This window comes from Limanda limanda, chromosome 4, assembly GCF_963576545.1.
Source record: "Limanda limanda chromosome 4, fLimLim1.1, whole genome shotgun sequence".
Taxonomy (NCBI): domain Eukaryota; kingdom Metazoa; phylum Chordata; class Actinopteri; order Pleuronectiformes; family Pleuronectidae; genus Limanda; species Limanda limanda.
In genome coordinates this window covers 31,026,766-31,043,130 of record NC_083639.1, presented here as the reverse complement: position 1 = coordinate 31,043,130, position 16,365 = coordinate 31,026,766, and the positions used below count along the sequence as shown (strand labels likewise).

General features: G+C 44.4%; 2 protein-coding genes across 2 annotated transcripts in view; one reads left to right on the top strand and one right to left on the bottom strand.

Moving 5' to 3' along the window:
• Window positions 1–398: 398 nt before the first annotated feature.
• On the top strand, window positions 399–7,115 carry LOC133000178 (uncharacterized). The gene is made up of 5 exons (XM_061070043.1): window positions 399–687; window positions 3,144–3,278; window positions 4,070–4,156; window positions 5,595–5,639; window positions 6,052–7,115. Exons 1-5 carry the CDS (start codon window positions 399–401, stop codon window positions 6,096–6,098), a joined length of 603 nt encoding a protein of 200 aa, XP_060926026.1. The 3' UTR covers window positions 6,099–7,115.
• A 1,705-nt stretch (window positions 7,116–8,820) lies between these two features.
• The window catches only part of LOC133000177 (dedicator of cytokinesis protein 3-like), a 95,864-nt gene continuing 88,319 nt past the window's right edge, over window positions 8,821–16,365 (bottom strand). Inside the window, 4 exon segments of the mRNA XM_061070041.1 lie at window positions 8,821–10,641; window positions 13,873–13,958; window positions 15,118–15,237; window positions 15,795–15,882. Coding sequence (XP_060926024.1) covers window positions 9,988–10,641; window positions 13,873–13,958; window positions 15,118–15,237; window positions 15,795–15,882 — 948 coding nt within the window. The 3' untranslated portion in view covers window positions 8,821–9,987.

Sequence of the window (16,365 nt, the reverse complement as noted above, 5' to 3'; positions counted from 1 at the left end):
CACAATCCAGTTCTCTCTTTGTTTTCTTTCCTCTTCAACACTCTGTATCCCACATTAACAGAGAACATGTGAACAAAGGCCTGTGTATTCATGTTTATTTTCAAGAAGATCTCTATAGCACCGAATTCAAGTGTCCTTCACTTTCTAAAGGAGAAATGTGACAAAAAACAGCTCATAAATAGTTTTGACCACAAGTATATCAACAAATCCTGTCATGTCAGAGCAAGGATCTATAACTGAAGCTTCATCTGTGCATTTCTCTGTTTGTATCTCTTCCTTTTGTGTTTTCTCTCCTCTTCCACCCTCTGTCTCCCACATTCACAAACATAACAGAACAGAAAGATCCTGGTATTTATTAGATGTTTCACTCTGTAAATTATCTATTTACATTTTTCTTCATGTTCACAGGAGCAGTTCCAGAGCCGCACATCAAGATACTTGGTGAAACACAGGAAGGAGTTCTGCTGCAGTGTTCTGTTCTTGGTGCGTCTCCAAAACCTAAAGTTCATTGGCAGAACCGAGCTGGAGACGTTGTTCCTGCTGAAGAACCTCAGGTCTCTGAAAGAGGAGGCAGCTACGACATCATCCTCCAAACGACTGTGACCAAGACCGACCACTATCGCTGTGTCTCCACTCAGGAGGAGATCAACCACCAGATATATACTGAGACATATGTACCTGGCCATGGTGAGTTTCTTTATATTTCCGCTTTTAATCATCCATCATCTACACCACTCATCTTCTGAGAGTCTCAGGCTGGAGAGGGGGGGGGGGGAGGGGGGAAACACAGAGCTTCACAGACAAACCAGCATCATTCACACCCACCAGTGATTTAGATCAACCAGTAGAACACAGCCTCATGTCTCTATGGAGGAAGGTGGAGGAACCAGAGAGAACCCACTGACACAGGGAGAACAACCTGCTGATCACTTCACAGGTTAGAACCCACAACCTTCCTCCTGTGAGGAGACAGCTCCAAACCTCCAGGAAGTGATTCTGACGTGTGTGTAAAGGTTAAAACGTCTCAGCCTGAGTCCGATCAGTTATGAGTCTCTGAGACTGAACTTCATTCATCTCCAGAGAGAAGAGGAAGAAACCACATGTTGATGAACTGTGTGAAACCTGAACTTCTTCAGTCTCTGTTTTCATTCAGGCTGCAGCTGCAGGTTGGAAACATGAAGGATCTTTTTCATATCTGTAGTAATTGTTGAAGCAGCAGAAGCTGATGAGAGAATCTCTGTGGAATCTGAACGGATGAATTCAAATTCAGAAATCGTGACCTTGTCTGTTGTTTCACAGCGAAATAAAAGCCCAAACAGGGCGGTACAAAATAAAATGATAAAGTGCACATTTCAGGTAAACAAGGACTCAGCCTAGAGCCTAGGGACAGCCCTTGGCTGTGATTGGTCCGCTAACGACAGCATTTCTGGACCTCAAACTTCCTGTTTCTTTCCCTAAATCACAACAAACCCGAACACAACTACGATTAGTGTGACGTGTGTGTTAAGCCAGCGGAGTTGTCCGCTGGCTTAACACGCTAGCACGCTAGCGTGCTAGCCACCATGCTAACTGCGGTTGTAACAGCGCAAAAACCCGCTGTCACGACTTTAATTCCACTTCTATCATGACACTGTTTCTCAAACACCGTCTGCAGGCAGGTGCACAGATAGACCCCTAGTGGTGCTCAAGCTCCTCCCCTTTTGCCCTGGATGAGAAAAGTGCCCTTCTGCTGGAGCCCAATTTTTTCCTCATTCATCAATATTTAAGAATAAAAATTACTCTCTCTGTCATCAATTCCCCCCCAATGTGTTTTGATATCTGACGGGGCATTTATTTGAGTTCTTGTGAGAATTTTGCCCCGACATGCTCCGCGGCGCTCACAAGCCCCCGCTGGCCCCTCTCTCCTCCTCCTCTTCCTCCTCCTCCTCCTCCTCATGCAGCTGAGCGCCAAACGGCTGCAGCTACTTCTCCTCTGACCCGCAGCATCAGGACGGGCGGGCGGGCGGGCGGGCGGGCGGGCGGGCAGGCAGATAATTTAGAGGCAGTTTTACTGTTCTACAAGTTCACTAGTTTTGTTTCATTTAAAATCGTAATTATTGAAATGAAAGGTAGGTCTTAAGTTGAGCTACTTGACAGTCTGTTGAGGTATATTTTGTTATATTATTAGTGTAATGCTGCTTATACTTCAACTGTGTCATAAAACAGTAAACAAAAACATGTGTGTACTGTGTTGTCAGCTTTATCATAATCATAATGCCAAGAAAAGACAGACTCCAAAAGCAGAAGGACAGGGAACTGCAGCAAGCAGCTCAGGGTAGCATCTCTCTTTTATATTGGATCAGGCCATCAAATGAGGGAGAATCAGTAAGTTTTTATTTATTTATTATTATAATTTTTAATTTCATAAATAATTTTGGCGTTGGGTGCCCTTTTTTTTTGGTTTGAGCACCTTCCTCACAAAATGTCTGTGCACGTGCCTGACCGTCAGGTTAGAAGCAAACACTGATCAGTACTTAGTATCGAGAGTCCCTGCTGACTGTGTGTGGAAGCTGGGGGGGAGCTAACTGCCTCCGTGTAGCTTCAAGCTGTGGGATTAGCCACGCAGTTCGGAAACAAGACCGGGGAACCGCTGCGCTAAGAAACGATAACATCAGCATTTTGACCTGCTGGGTGTCACTTTATTTAGTTCTGTTAGTTGCCATGGTTCAGTGTGTGTGAGGGAATCCGGCAGGAGGAAAATAAACATGCGTGGACTTCTTCTCGAACATAGAGGTAGGCTTCTCTAAGCTCGTCTTCCGTTGCGCCACCTACTGTTTGGCGGTGAACTGTTTTCAGGACGTACAGTCGTCGGAAAAGCTAAAATCAAAAAGAGTCCCTGGGATCCACCACGGACACGGAGAAGCTTACTGGAGCCTTTAGTCAACCACCAACATGCAAAGCGTGCGTCACACGGCGAAAGCGTGAGAGTTGGCAGCTCTGCGTTAATCTCGCGAGAAAAAAATTGACGTCGTTAAAATGGGTTTGCGTTAACGCCGTTAATAACGCGTTTAACTGACAGCACTAATATACATATAAATGTATGCAGGTGTATGTATAAACACATAATGTAGTAATGTTGTCTGTATATTTTCTTCTGTCCTCAGACAATCTCTTCGAGGACAAGTCCTCCACTTCTACCAGTGGGGTCATGGCTGCCATAATAACTATAATACTAGCTCTGGTTATTGCACTTCTGGTGATTGTATTTCTAGTTATCACCATCATGAACCAGAGGAAAAGTAAGTTTTTATTTAAGTGATTTTAACAATAAATTCACAATGTGTCAAAACAAGGGAACAGAAACTTTAGTCTGTTTCATATTAAGACAGAAATTCTCTTCAACCAGTGACAAGATGTTCAGATCTGAGGAAGAGCTGCAACCAACAACTACTTTATACTATCGATTAATCTGTCGAGTATTATTTAGATTATTTAATGATCAACACTCATCTTCTTGTAAAGTGCTCTTTCTATAGGTTTAACAAACATAACTTGTCATAATTCAAGCTATATATTTAATTCGCCTCAATTCAAGATCCCTTTAATTAAGTGAAACTATTTTGTAGTTATCATGAATTATGACAAGTCAGAATTAAACTAAACATGACTGAAACTGCAATTAAATATAGTAATAATATAACTGAATTATAGACAAACCCCACACACATGAATGGAAATCTAGTTTGGATCTAAATATTTAATTCTGTTTTGTCAAAACAGCCGAAATCGTAGTGTTGAATTGTAAACTTGTGTTTCAGAGTTGTTGAAGCGTTGGTCACGTGGTCGTGACGTTGAACGTGATGCAACACAAGCAGAAGCAGGTATATATAATGACACCAGTAGTCCAAGTGTTTTGTGCTTCATTAACAGTTGTGATTGTTTGATAGAGTTTGTGAACAAGATTATGTTTTTTAATACAGCTTTTTTTTAATTTAGAGTATTATTCTGTTTGCCTGTTGAATCAATTACAATTCATTTTCTTAGTGTCAGCTGTAAAACTCAAGTGTTGAATTGTAAACTTGTGTTTCAGACAAGTTGGAGTATCCGTTACCTGATAGTGACGCTGAACCTGATGAAGCAGGAGCAGAAGCAGGAGCAGGAGCAGGATTAGTAGCAGGTATATTGAGTCACACAGTAATTTGAGTGTTTTGTGCTTCTTTAACAGTTGTGATTGTTTGATAGAGTTTGTGATAAGATCACGTATTTCTATGAGGGCTGTCAAACGATTAAAATGTTGAATAAGATTAATCAGCATTTAGAAATGCCTGAAAAATCCCCATTTTCTATTTGTATTGTTGAGGGAAAAGAGATAAATGACAGAAGGCAAATATATACATTTAACATTTGTTTTTTTATTGATAAAAAGTAACTAAAAAGTTATAGTTATTAAGATTGAAAAATCTTTCTCTTTGCTTTGCCTCTTAGCAAACATAGGAGGATCAAACTCAAAGAACCTTCATCCTAAACAATCCGGGCTTCTTAGCCTTTGCTCTTTTTATTTTCTTGAGTCAGTTTCATGATGTTTAAATGCAGCCTCATAACCTGAGGAATCAAACCAACACTCAGTGATTCATGTGCTGATCAGGTCCTGATAACTAGTGATGAGTGGTTATCAGTTCCAGTGAGAGTCGAGTGGAGGAGGAGACAGAAACTCCAGCTCGGTACAAACCAGCTTCTGCTCTGATCACTGAGCAGCTGAGTTTGCTCTTTCTAATACAACTAGTTTTATTTCCCGCTGATTTTCAATTTTACTGAACAGCATTAAAATAATTGATTCGTTTTTTAATGTTATCAAAACATTTGAATCAGTGTAAAGTTCTAAAACATTCTCAGAAAAACAAATAAAACCAATAGAACCAATGAGATTAGAGTTTTGTATAAAGATTAGTTTCACTGTAACAACCTGTCTCCGTCGGCTCAGAGCCCGTTTGAGATGAACCTCGTTGAATGTGACGCAGTGATTTCACAAGTTGTGTTATTGTTCAGCAGCGAGTTGTCTGTGAAAGATGTTTGAGAAAATACAGTCTGTCTGTTGGGTTTCATTCAGATCTGAGGAAGAGCTGCAACTAACAACTACTTTATACTATCGATTAATCTGTCGAGTATTATTTAGATTATTTAATGATCAACACTCATCTTCTTGTAAATTGCTCTTTCTATAGGTTTTACAAATATAACTTGTCATCATTCAAGTTCAAGATATATTTCATTTGCCTCAATTCAAGATCCCTTTAATTAAGTGAAACTATTTTGTAGTCATCAATTATGACAAGTCAGAATTAAACTGAACATGACTGAAACTGCAATTAAATATAGTAATAATATAACTGAATTATAGACAAACCCCACACACAGGAATGGAAATCTAGTTTGGATCTTACTTATCTAAATATTTATTTCTGTTTTGTCAAAAAGCCGAAATCATAGTGTTGAATGTTGAATTGTAAACTTGTGTTTCAGAGGAGTTGTAGTGTCATGTAAGTGTTACCTGATGTTTTGTGTAAACTTGATTGTTCTGTTTAAACTTAACAATAGAAATTTGCTTCTTCTTTCAGATGCAAAGACGAAAGGATCATCAATAGAAATGAAACAACTGAACGGTACAGTAGTTCCAGTGTTTTGTACTTGTTTGCTCTTTCTAATACAACTAGTTTTCTTTTCCGCTTTTTTTATTTTTATTATTTTACTGGACACAGCATTAATATAACAGATTCGTTTTTTAAGTGCATGTTAAAAAAAACATTCTTAGAAAACAAATAAAACCAATAGAACCAATGAGATTAGAGTTTTGAATAAAGATTAGTTTCACTGTAACAACCTGTCTCCGTCTGCTCAGGGCCCGTTTGAGATGAACCTTGTTGAATGTGACGCAGTGATTTCACAAGTTGTGTTATTGTTCAGCAGCGAGTTGTCTGTGAAAGATGATCGAGAAAATAGAATCTGTCTGTTCAGAATCATTTCTGTGCAAAACAGAGGTTGATGTGAGACATGCATCTGTTTTCTTTCCTGCAGGTCATCAGCTGATTAACGGATCCGGATCTACACAGACGACACTTTAGGGAAATTCTGCAATAATGGTTGATGTCATGAGTATTTTTCACAAAATTGGAAACCTGTATTGTATCTGTGTCAAACATATTCTATTTGAAAAGCTGTGGAAATAAGTCTGTTACTTCAGTTCCCTCTTTACTAACATTTCAGTGGCTCACACACAAATTACGTGACTTTCGAGAGGCAGGACACCGTAGTTGGATATCGTAGTTTTACCAATTCTTGTAGTTATGAAACCGTGACATGAAACCCCAGAAAGGTTCGGTGTCTCTCTCTCGTCACAGTGCAGCTTATACAGGAGAATGTCAGGGACCTTTTTTAGATGTTGTTTTCAGATCATGATGCTGTAGCTCTGAAATCAGACTTGAATCTTTTAGGAAATTGAAGGAAAAAGGAGTGAATTGTGAATTGTGAGCTCACAAGCTCAATGCACAAGCGTTCTTGTTAACGTAGGTTTGCATTTTCATGGGACTCCTGCATATATGAAGTTACAAATATGTACTATTGAATGAATGTAACACTTGATTTTAAGTCCAACTTTACCTCAAATCATATCATGTTTAATATATACTAAACTAACAATTAAGTAGCACTTAGATTCCTTATAGCATTTTGTAGTATGTAGTATTTAAATATTTATATTTGGGTGTGACATGTTATTTGGGTTTGACTATTTAACTCCTCAAAAAGGAGTTTAAGAGTTCAAGTTAAAACCCGAACATGTCTTGAAGGTCTTTTTACTATGACCTCATGTTAGAGAGTTTCAGCTGGGTGAATTTTAGTGGAAGAAAAAGTGTGTTTGTGTACAAACTTAATATTTAGAGAGTAATTTCTGTTCTCTTTATATTTACTACTTTTTTAAAGAAAAATTTAATATGAAAACATAAAGACTCCTCTCAGATGTTTCTGTATTGCAGCTAAAATGATTCTTATTCCTCTGTGCCTGCGACGTCATGTGACCAAAGCAATATATCATTTTACACTGTGACTTCTGCAGAAGTAAAAGAAACTGAGTGATTCTTGAATCTGTTTCCCATTCTTGTGAACACGATATCTCTGAAAATATGGTGCAAACGTTCAGTGTAACTCAAAGAGGACGGTTGTGGCTGTGCAGTGGGTCGTCCTCTAACCAGAAGGTTGGTGGTTCGATCCCAGTCTTCCTCATTCCTGCTGAGTGCTGATGTGTCCTTGAGCAACACAGCACATGAGACCGTTGATCAGATTTTGTTGGTCAAAAAATGTATGTAGATGAAACCTCTCTCTCTCTCGCTCTCTCTCTCGACTGATGTGTGGTTGAACGTGTGAAATGAAGACAGTAGAGTCGTCTCCGAGTCAATAAAACAGTTTAATGTTCGTCAATCATGAGTCCACAACACATCAGTTTGGTTAGTGAGGAGGAAAGAAAACAGTATTTACATCTACCATCGCACACGTTCACAGTTCAGTACCATGCTAACACATAAAGACTTTTATATACAAGAAATACTCATGAGCATCATCGTACAAAGGGATTCTATCGTAGTAACTATCTGGATTTGTCATTGATGCAAAACACACAAAGTAATAAACCTTCCTCAGCTGCCCTGAAATAATCATAAGAATTAGAGAAAAGGAACTTGTACGTTTTGCTGTCGTCTAAGTTTAAAAACAGTTTTACATCAGAAAGTACAAGACACTGACAGTCTACGTGTTCGCCCTTTATGATCGGTATAAATACTCTGTGTATATTTACATCCACCAGCCTCGTCCACTCGCACGTATAAAACTGTTCTGTGGAATCACCGGCTCACGAAGTCCCGACTGTTTGTGAATGTTGAAACAAACCGTTCCACAACTTCAGCGCAGAAAGAAACAGTTCAATATTTTAAAGGGGCCTTTGCATAGTTTATCTTCAATGCAGAAGCTGAAACTTTAATTTTAGGCCGGAATATGAACCCCCACAGAGGAGGTTATGTTTTCACCCCGTTCCATAATGAGCTCCGACCTTTTTCAATAATTCCGTTGTTTCCTCAGATAATAATTCACGGATCTTGATGAAAACCATCAGATGTTTACAGGACTGATATTTATGAGTGTGTGTGATTGAGTGCAGATCCCAAATCATCAGGATCTGGTGGATTTCACTGGTTTCCTCAGGGCCTGTTGGGTCGGGTGGAGACTCGAGCTCTGCTGAGTCATGATCTATTTCTGCACTTTGTTCTAGCTCCACATTTACAAGTAAAATCAGATTATCGTTAATTATAGAAAAATTATACAAAAAGGTTACGAGCAAAAGGTTTATTATTCGTTAAGATAAGACTTTATTGATATGAAGGAAAATTGACAAGCTTCTCAATATAAAATATCCTGAAGACTAAAGTGATAAATAAAAACTTTGTGTTTATTTATGTTTCTAAATGTGGACTGTAGCTGAACTCTCTGCAACATGGAAGAACAGCCACAACTCATTCAGATCTTTAGGGCAGTTAAACATTTTGATTTCACCTTATTTTACCTCCAGTTGTTCTTGTGGTAATTGATGAATTTGTTTTTAATTTAAATTATATTTTTTATGTTTTTATCCCTGAGGCTTTTACTTCTATAAATTTGACTGTTTCCTATTTGTGTTTATTTTCTGTGCTCGGCTACAATGAGGTGAACAGGTCCTCGTTCCTTCAGGTTGAAGCGAGAACATGAAAAGACAGAATGTCTCTGACAATTGGTTTTTCAATTTCAAAGAAAAAAGTGCTCTGACGATCTGATCTGGTGGAAAAAAGGTTTTACATTTTTAAAACCAAAGCCAACAACGCATCATCCTTCACAGTATCTTTACACTTCATCACAGCCATTTAATATCCTGGTGATTTGAAAGTTTCACTCACTCTCTGTTCGATCTTCCATTGAATTAACATGCATAAAAAAAAACTGTATATTAGGTTAAAAATGTACAGTCATTCATTTCATAAAAACTGGCAAAAAGTGTATATTTCTCAGAGTCAATATTCTCTATAAATGTCATCAACCTGGTCGTTTGCACACATTTACATCGTCAGCTAAAAAAAAAAAAATCCTTTCCTGACGTCACCACCTCAAATGAAATGATTTCTTCAGCTTCTCTCTGCTTCAGGAGCTGCAGCAGTGGAACCTGACGTCATGAGTCATCGCCGAGCAGCTACTAAACGACTCTGGAAGCCATTTAACTTGCATATTTCACCTTCAATCAAAAGGATTAAATATAAATTATTATTCATATAGTTTTATATACTGTTTTACATGTATCTACACACTTTGATGCTTCATTTGGAAAATATAAAAACCTCTCAGCTCCGACAGGACGTCATCATCGTTAATATATTGTATCGGGAAAAAGAGACTGAAGGAAAGGACGTCTTTCATTTAAGGAAACAAAACCTCGACCAATCGTTGGGCTTGTTGTTGTTGTTCAGGAAACACTCTGCGTTTAGTTCCGTCATTATTACAATTTCCTTATGTTTTCAACTTTCTGTTTCTGCTTTTATAAAAATATGCAGATTATTCGTATATGTTTTGATGGGTTAGGATTAAAGTGCGTCTGATCTGAGCGTCACCATGGTGACGAGGTATCAACCTGATAAAATCCCTTTGAAGTGTTTCATGATGAACCTGAATGACACCGTTGTGGTGCGACAGATTGAGTGATAGTGTTTCTGAGCTGGACGACACATGATGGTCGAGTGGTTCAACGACCTTCAGACTTTCTGAGGAGCCGATGATTTTAACGTCTTTGACCTTCAGTGTTTGTTCTGGTTCCTGGAGAAGGTCGGGACAGGTTCCCTCATGTCTCAGTCTCAGTTTGGTTCTCACTTCTTTCTCCTTCTCTCTGAAAACAGTTTCTATTCTGTTTGTTCTCCAAGTTTCCTCAAATCTCCAGCCGGCGTCTCACTCCTCGCTGACGCCGTGCTCCCACGCCACTTTAGCTTGCTCGTCCTTGGTGGCAGCGATGATGGGCTGTGAGATCTTGCGTGGCATGGGCCGCGGGGCGGGAGGCGACGCCGACTGGGCGTCTTCTTCCGGGATGCAGCCCTCTCGGAGGTAGGGCTTGGGCGGCAGGGCGGGAGGAGGCTCGTGCAGCTGGTAGAGAGGCGGGTGGTGGGGGATGTAGTGGGGGTGGAAGTGGTGGTGGTGGTGGTAGTGGTGCTGGGGGTGTGGCAGCCCGTCCTGCTGCGGTGGTTGTGGAGCGCCGGTGGAGGCGGAACCCGGAGCCGGGGTCACGCCTCCTGGGGCGGACTGGCTGCGGCCGGGCGGGAGCTTCCCTCCGTCCAGGACCTCGGGCTCGGAGACGCTGTATCTGACGGGCTGGTACAGAGGGTCCAGGTCCTCCTGGTCCGGGGTCCAGGCCTGGCTGCAGGGGACGGACTCCAGGGCGTCCGTGCGGCTGGCCGGGGCGTCGGAGGAGGAGGAGGCGGGGCCACCGAAGTTACTCTCGCTGAGGGAGGAGACTCCCGAGCTGGCGCTGCCTGATAAGGTGGAGTTACTGCCATCCAGGATGGACTGTGGACTGGTGGGCGAGGCAGGTATAGGGTGCAGGGGAGACTGGAGAGAGAGAGAGACAGTCAGGACGGAGAGAGAGAGAGAGAGAGTCAGGACGGAGAGAGAGAGAGAGAGAGAGTCAGGACGGAGAGAGAGAGAGAGAGACAGTCAGGACGGAGAGAGAGAGACAGTCAGGACGGAGAGAGAGAGACAGTCAGGACGGAGAGAGAGAAACAGTCAGGACGGAGAGAGAGAGAGACAGTCAGGACGGAGAGAGAGAGACAGTCAGGACAGAGAGAGAGAGAGAGAGACAGTCAGGACGGAGAGAGAGAGAGACAGTCAGGACGGAGAGAGAGAGAGAGACAGTCAGGACGGAGAGAGAGAGAGAGAGACAGTCAGGACGGAGAGAGAGAGACAGTCAGGACGGAGAGAGAGAGACAGTCAGGAAGGAGAGAGAGAGACAGTCAGGACGGAGAGAGAGAGAGACAGTCAGGACGGAGAGAGAGAGACAGTCAGGACGGAGAGAGAGAGAGACAGTCAGGACGGAGAGAGAGAAACAGTCAGGACGGAGAGAGAGAGAGACAGTCAGGACGGAGAGAGAGAGACAGTCAGGACAGAGAGAGAGAGAGAGACAGTCAGGACGGAGAGAGAGAGAGACAGTCAGGACGGAGAGAGAGAGAGAGAGAGTCAGGACGGAGAGAGAGAGAGAGAGAGAGTCAGGACGGAGAGAGAGAGAGACAGTCAGGACGGAGAGAGAGAGACAGTCAGGACGGAGAGAGAGAGACAGTCAGGACGGAGAGAGAGAAACAGTCAGGACGGAGAGAGAGAGAGACAGTCAGGACGGAGAGAGAGACACAGTCAGGACAGAGAGAGAGAGAGAGAGACAGTCAGGACGGAGAGAGAGAGAGACAGTCAGGACGGAGAGAGAGAGAGAGAGACAGTCAGGACGGAGAGAGAGAGAGAGAGACAGTCAGGACGGAGAGAGAGAGACAGTCAGGACGGAGAGAGAGAGACAGTCAGGAAGGAGAGAGAGAGACAGTCAGGACGGAGAGAGAGAGAGACAGTCAGGACGGAGAGAGAGAGACAGTCAGGACGGAGAGAGAGAGAGACAGTCAGGACGGAGAGAGAGAAACAGTCAGGACGGAGAGAGAGAGAGACAGTCAGGACGGAGAGAGAGAGACAGTCAGGACAGAGAGAGAGAGAGAGACAGTCAGGACGGAGAGAGAGAGAGAGACAGTCAGGACGGAGAGAGAGAGAGAGAGAGAGACAGTCAGGAAGGAGAGAGAGAGACAGTCAGGACGGAGAGAGAGAGAGACAGTCAGGACGGAGAGAGAGACAGTCAGGACGGAGAGAGAGAGAGACAGTCAGGACGAAGAGAGAGAGAGACAGTCAGGACGTAGAGAGAGAGAGACAGTTAGGACGGAGAGAGAGAGACAGTCAGGACGGAGAGAGAGAGAGAGAGACAGTCAGGACGGAGAGAGAGACAGTCAGGACGGAGAGAGAGAGAGAGAGACAGTCAGGACGGAGAGAGAGACAGTCAGGACGGAGAGAGAGAGAGACAGTCAGGACGAAGAGAGAGCGAGACAGTCAGGACGGAGAGAGAGAGAGACAGTCAGGACGGAGAGAGAGAGAGACAGTCAGGACGGAGAGAGAGAGAGAGAGACAGTCAGGACGGAGAGAGAGAGACAGTCAGGACGGAGAGAGAGAGAGACAGTCAGGAGGGGAGAGAGAGAGACAGTCAGGACGGAGAGAGAGAGAGACAGTCAGGACGGAGAGAGAGAGAGAGACAGTCAGGACGGAGAGAGAGAGAGAGAGACAGTCAGGACGGAGAGAGAGAGAGACAGTCAGGACGGAGAGAGACAGACAGTCAGGACGGAGAGAGAGAGAGACAGTCAGGACGGAGAGAGAGAGAGACAGTCAGGACGGAGAGAGAGAGACAGTCAGGACGAAGAGAGAGAGAGAGACAGTCAGGACGGAGAGAGAGAGAGAGACAGTCAGGACGGAGAGAGAGAGAGACAGTCAGGACGGAGAGAGAGAGAGACAGTCAGGACGGAGAGAGAGAGAGACAGTCAGGACGGAGAGAGAGAGAGACAGTCAGGACGGAGAGAGAGAGACAGTCAGGACGGAGAGAGAGAGAGACAGTCAGGACGGAGAGAGAGAGAGACAGTCAGGACGGAGAGAGAGAGACAGTCAGGACGGAGAGAGAGAGAGAGACAGGACGGAGAGAGAGAGAGACAGTCAGGACGGAGAGAGAGAGACAGTCAGGATGATGTTGAATCTCTCTCTCTCTCTCTCTCTCTCTCTCTCTCTCTCTCTCTGCTCACACAGAGATCTCAACATTCAAAATAAAAGAACAGTACAACACATCAGAATAAACCTTGCTTCTGTGGCGGTGTTCATAAAGAAGTTGCAGAGGAAGAGGACGATAAGAAGAACAAGAAGTGAACAAGTCAAATATTGTTGTTGTGTTTGGGATCAGAATCAAAGATCAGGACGAGGACACGAACGTTCAAGACTAAACAGAAGAGGGAAATGGATATAAAGCAGAAGGACATAAAGAAAAGGAGTGAAGGGAGATTTCTTTCACTGATGACCTCTGATGACCTCTGATGACCTCTGATGACCTCTGCCAAGGACGTTCATCTGTGTTTGTTTTTCAGCAGCACTAAACCAACTCTACCGGACAGACTCACATGACACTTGGCTGAAGGATGAGATTTGGGTGAAGAACTCACTTTAAGTCCGTATCCAGATTTTTTGTTTGACACTTTGAGACGTGAGGACATTATTCAAAAATGTCTCCTGAATAGTCCACTGCTCTGGATGAACAATCAGACATGTTCAGAGAACTCTTATCTGTGAGTGTGTGTGTGATCTGGTTTCATTGAAGCGTGTCGGGCCTTGGCAGAGGAGTGAGCTCGACTGTTTATCTGAACCGTGGCACTTCCTGCTTGTGTTACTCTGACACACAGGAACTAGACGACACAATTTCCTCTCAGCTCCACATCTGAGATCATTGAATGAATTTGGCTCAGAAAGTCTTTCACAGGATGGTTTCATCTGCAGTTTGATTTGAAATCAAACGTCTTTGTGCAGCAGCAGAAGGAAACACAACCGTGAAGTTTCCCAATCCTGGCACAAACACACAATAATGGACACAAAGAAATACACACGTGGAAATGCACTTTTGTTGGGGAGTGCACACGGACACAAGGACAGACAGACAAGCATCCAGACCGACAGCAGGAGTGAGGAAGAGGAGGAGGAGGAAGAGGAAGAGGAGGAGGAGGGTACCTTTCTTAAGGAGCGCGCAGGGAGAGCTGGAGGGAGGTCGCTGACCTGGTGGTGGAAAGCGTCAAAGTGCATCGACAGGTGTTGCCCTACAGGGGGGGACACAGCAGGACTGACTGAGAGAGAGGCACACTCACACAGCTCAGACCAGAGAGGAAGAGGAAGAGGAGGAGGGAGAGAGCGGGAGGAGAGAGAGAGAGAGAGAGAGAGAGAGAGAGAGAGAGAGAGGGAGGAAGAAGGCTGCAGAAGGAGGCCTAAAGAGGAGGAGTCAGAGCAGAGGTGGAGGAGTGTGTGTGTGTGGGGGGGGGGGAGCACTCAACCAATCAGGAGTGAGTCTCAGCTGTCAATCATTAAATAACTGATTCAAACCAAACTGATCAGAAACTTGAACAAACATCAGAGAGAAGAACTGAAACGATAGAAACATCTTTACAAACATTTATCTAACGTCTACTTTGATTTTTTAGTCTGGTTCCTGTCGTCCATCTTTAAATCTGAGTAGAAACACAAAGTGTGTCCATCCGGAAACACAACTGAACTCTGCACATTACCCATGATCCTCTGCTTCCCACTCAAACATCAGGCCCGCTTTAATCAAACTGATGGTTTGAGATAATGAAACCTACAGGATTACAGCAACACACACACACACACACACACACACACACTCACACACACACACACACACACACACACACACACACACACACACACACACACACACACACACACACACACACACACACACGCACACAAACACACACACAAACGTTAAAGCTTGGGTTGGTAATCCTGGAAAAGAAAGGCTACACTTTTAAATCCCACCCCCTCCTATCGTGCCTGTGGTCAAAGCTCCGCCCCTAAAAGCACACAATGGTCGACTGATTGACAGCAGCTGGAAGACGACCTTTCTGTGACTCGCTTGCTAACCTCTGACCTTCAGCTGATTAGTGACGGACAGGTTCACCGGCACAAACAACACAAACAACACAAACAACACAAACAACACAAACAACACAAACAACACAAACAACACAAACAACACAAACAACATGCTCATCCAAAAGTTTACCTGCAGTCAGAGGAACGGCCGAACTCACAAAGCAAAGAAAATATTCATGCACAAGTCCATGCATGTAACACACACACACACACACACACACACACACACACACACACACACACACACACACACACTCACACACACTCACACACACACACACACACACACACACACCAGTGTCGTACCGTGAGGCAGGTTGCGGGGGGGAACGGGAGGTGCCATGACAGTGCCAGCGTGGGCAGAGAGGAAGGGGAGAGCATCTCTGCTTCCACTGTCCAGACTCCAGCTACTGGGGGTGGTGAGCACTGAGGAGAGAGGAGAGAGGAGAGAGGAGAGAGGAGAGAGGGGAGAGGAGAGAGGAGAGAGGAGAGAGGAGAGAGGAGAGGGGAGAGAGGAGAGGGGAGAGAGGAGAGAGGAGAGAGGGGGGAGAGGAGAGAGGAGAGAGGAGAGAGGAGACGAGAGAGGAGAGGGGAGAGAGGAGAGAGGAGAGAGGAGAGAGGGGAGAGGAGAGGAGACGAGAGAGGAGAGGAGAGGAGGGAGGAGAGGAGAGAGGAGAGAGGAGAGAGGAGAGAGGAGAGAGGAGAGAGGAGAGAGGAGAGGGGAGAGGAGAGAGGAGAGAGGAGAGAGGAGAGAGGAGAGGGGAGAGAGGACAGAGGAGAGAGGAGAGAGGAGAGAGGAGAGAGGAGAGAGGAGAGAGGAGAGAGGAGAGAGGAGAGAGGAGAGAGGAGAGGGGAGAAAAAGGTGGAGAAGAAAGAGATAAAGGTGGAGAAGAAAGAGAGTGAGAAAGGAGGTGAAGAAGATAAGTGATTCTTTCTTTAGAATGGTATCTTGTGCTCGTGTGAGTGACAGATGGAGCTCGAACCTTTCTCAGCCACCGACAGGTTGGGGTCGCTGCAGGGTTTACACGGACCAATCACCTGATGGAACAGCGCCCGCTGGAAGTTCACTGGCTGGAGAGAGAGAGAGAGAGAGAGAAAGAGAGAGAGAGAGAGATATTATCTCCAGACTCGTATGAGCCCCCCCATGGACCTGCGACCTGTGACCTGCAGCTTCTCTGCTGTTGGGACATGGTTTTTGTGCAAACCGCAGGCCTCTCTTCAGCCTGTATGTGAAGTCAAAACCTGAAGCACATTTTCTTTGTCTTGAGAAAGCCGCATGTGCTGGAGCGAACTCAATCTCCCAGGGTGCAACGTGTTTTCTTTTTTCTTGGAAGGCCAAGAAACTCCGGCTCCCAGAGTGCTGCATGTCCCCTTTGTTTCAGCAACTTCACATAGAGGTGCGAAGTGCTACCAGGATCAGATGCCAATTGGTCACTCTGGCCACATGACTTGAGGGTCCTCAGCCCAATATAAGGAGAGGGCTCCCCCAATTCTTTCTCTTTCTCCAATCCCTCGGAGGGGGGAGGGCTGCTCCAGCTCTTCTCCTCAACTCTT

Excerpts from the sequence above, each read along its gene's own strand:
- LOC133000178 (XM_061070043.1), top strand. The coding sequence starts at position 399 with ATGTTCACAGGAGCAGTTCCAGAGCCGCACATCAAGATACTTGGTGAA. Across the intron at positions 3,279-4,069 it reads CATCATGAACCAGAGGAAAA|ACAAGTTGGAGTATCCGTTA; the intron begins GTAAGTTTTTAT and ends CTTGTGTTTCAG. Across the intron at positions 5,640-6,051 it reads AGAAATGAAACAACTGAACG|GTCATCAGCTGATTAACGGA; the intron begins GTACAGTAGTTC and ends TCTTTCCTGCAG.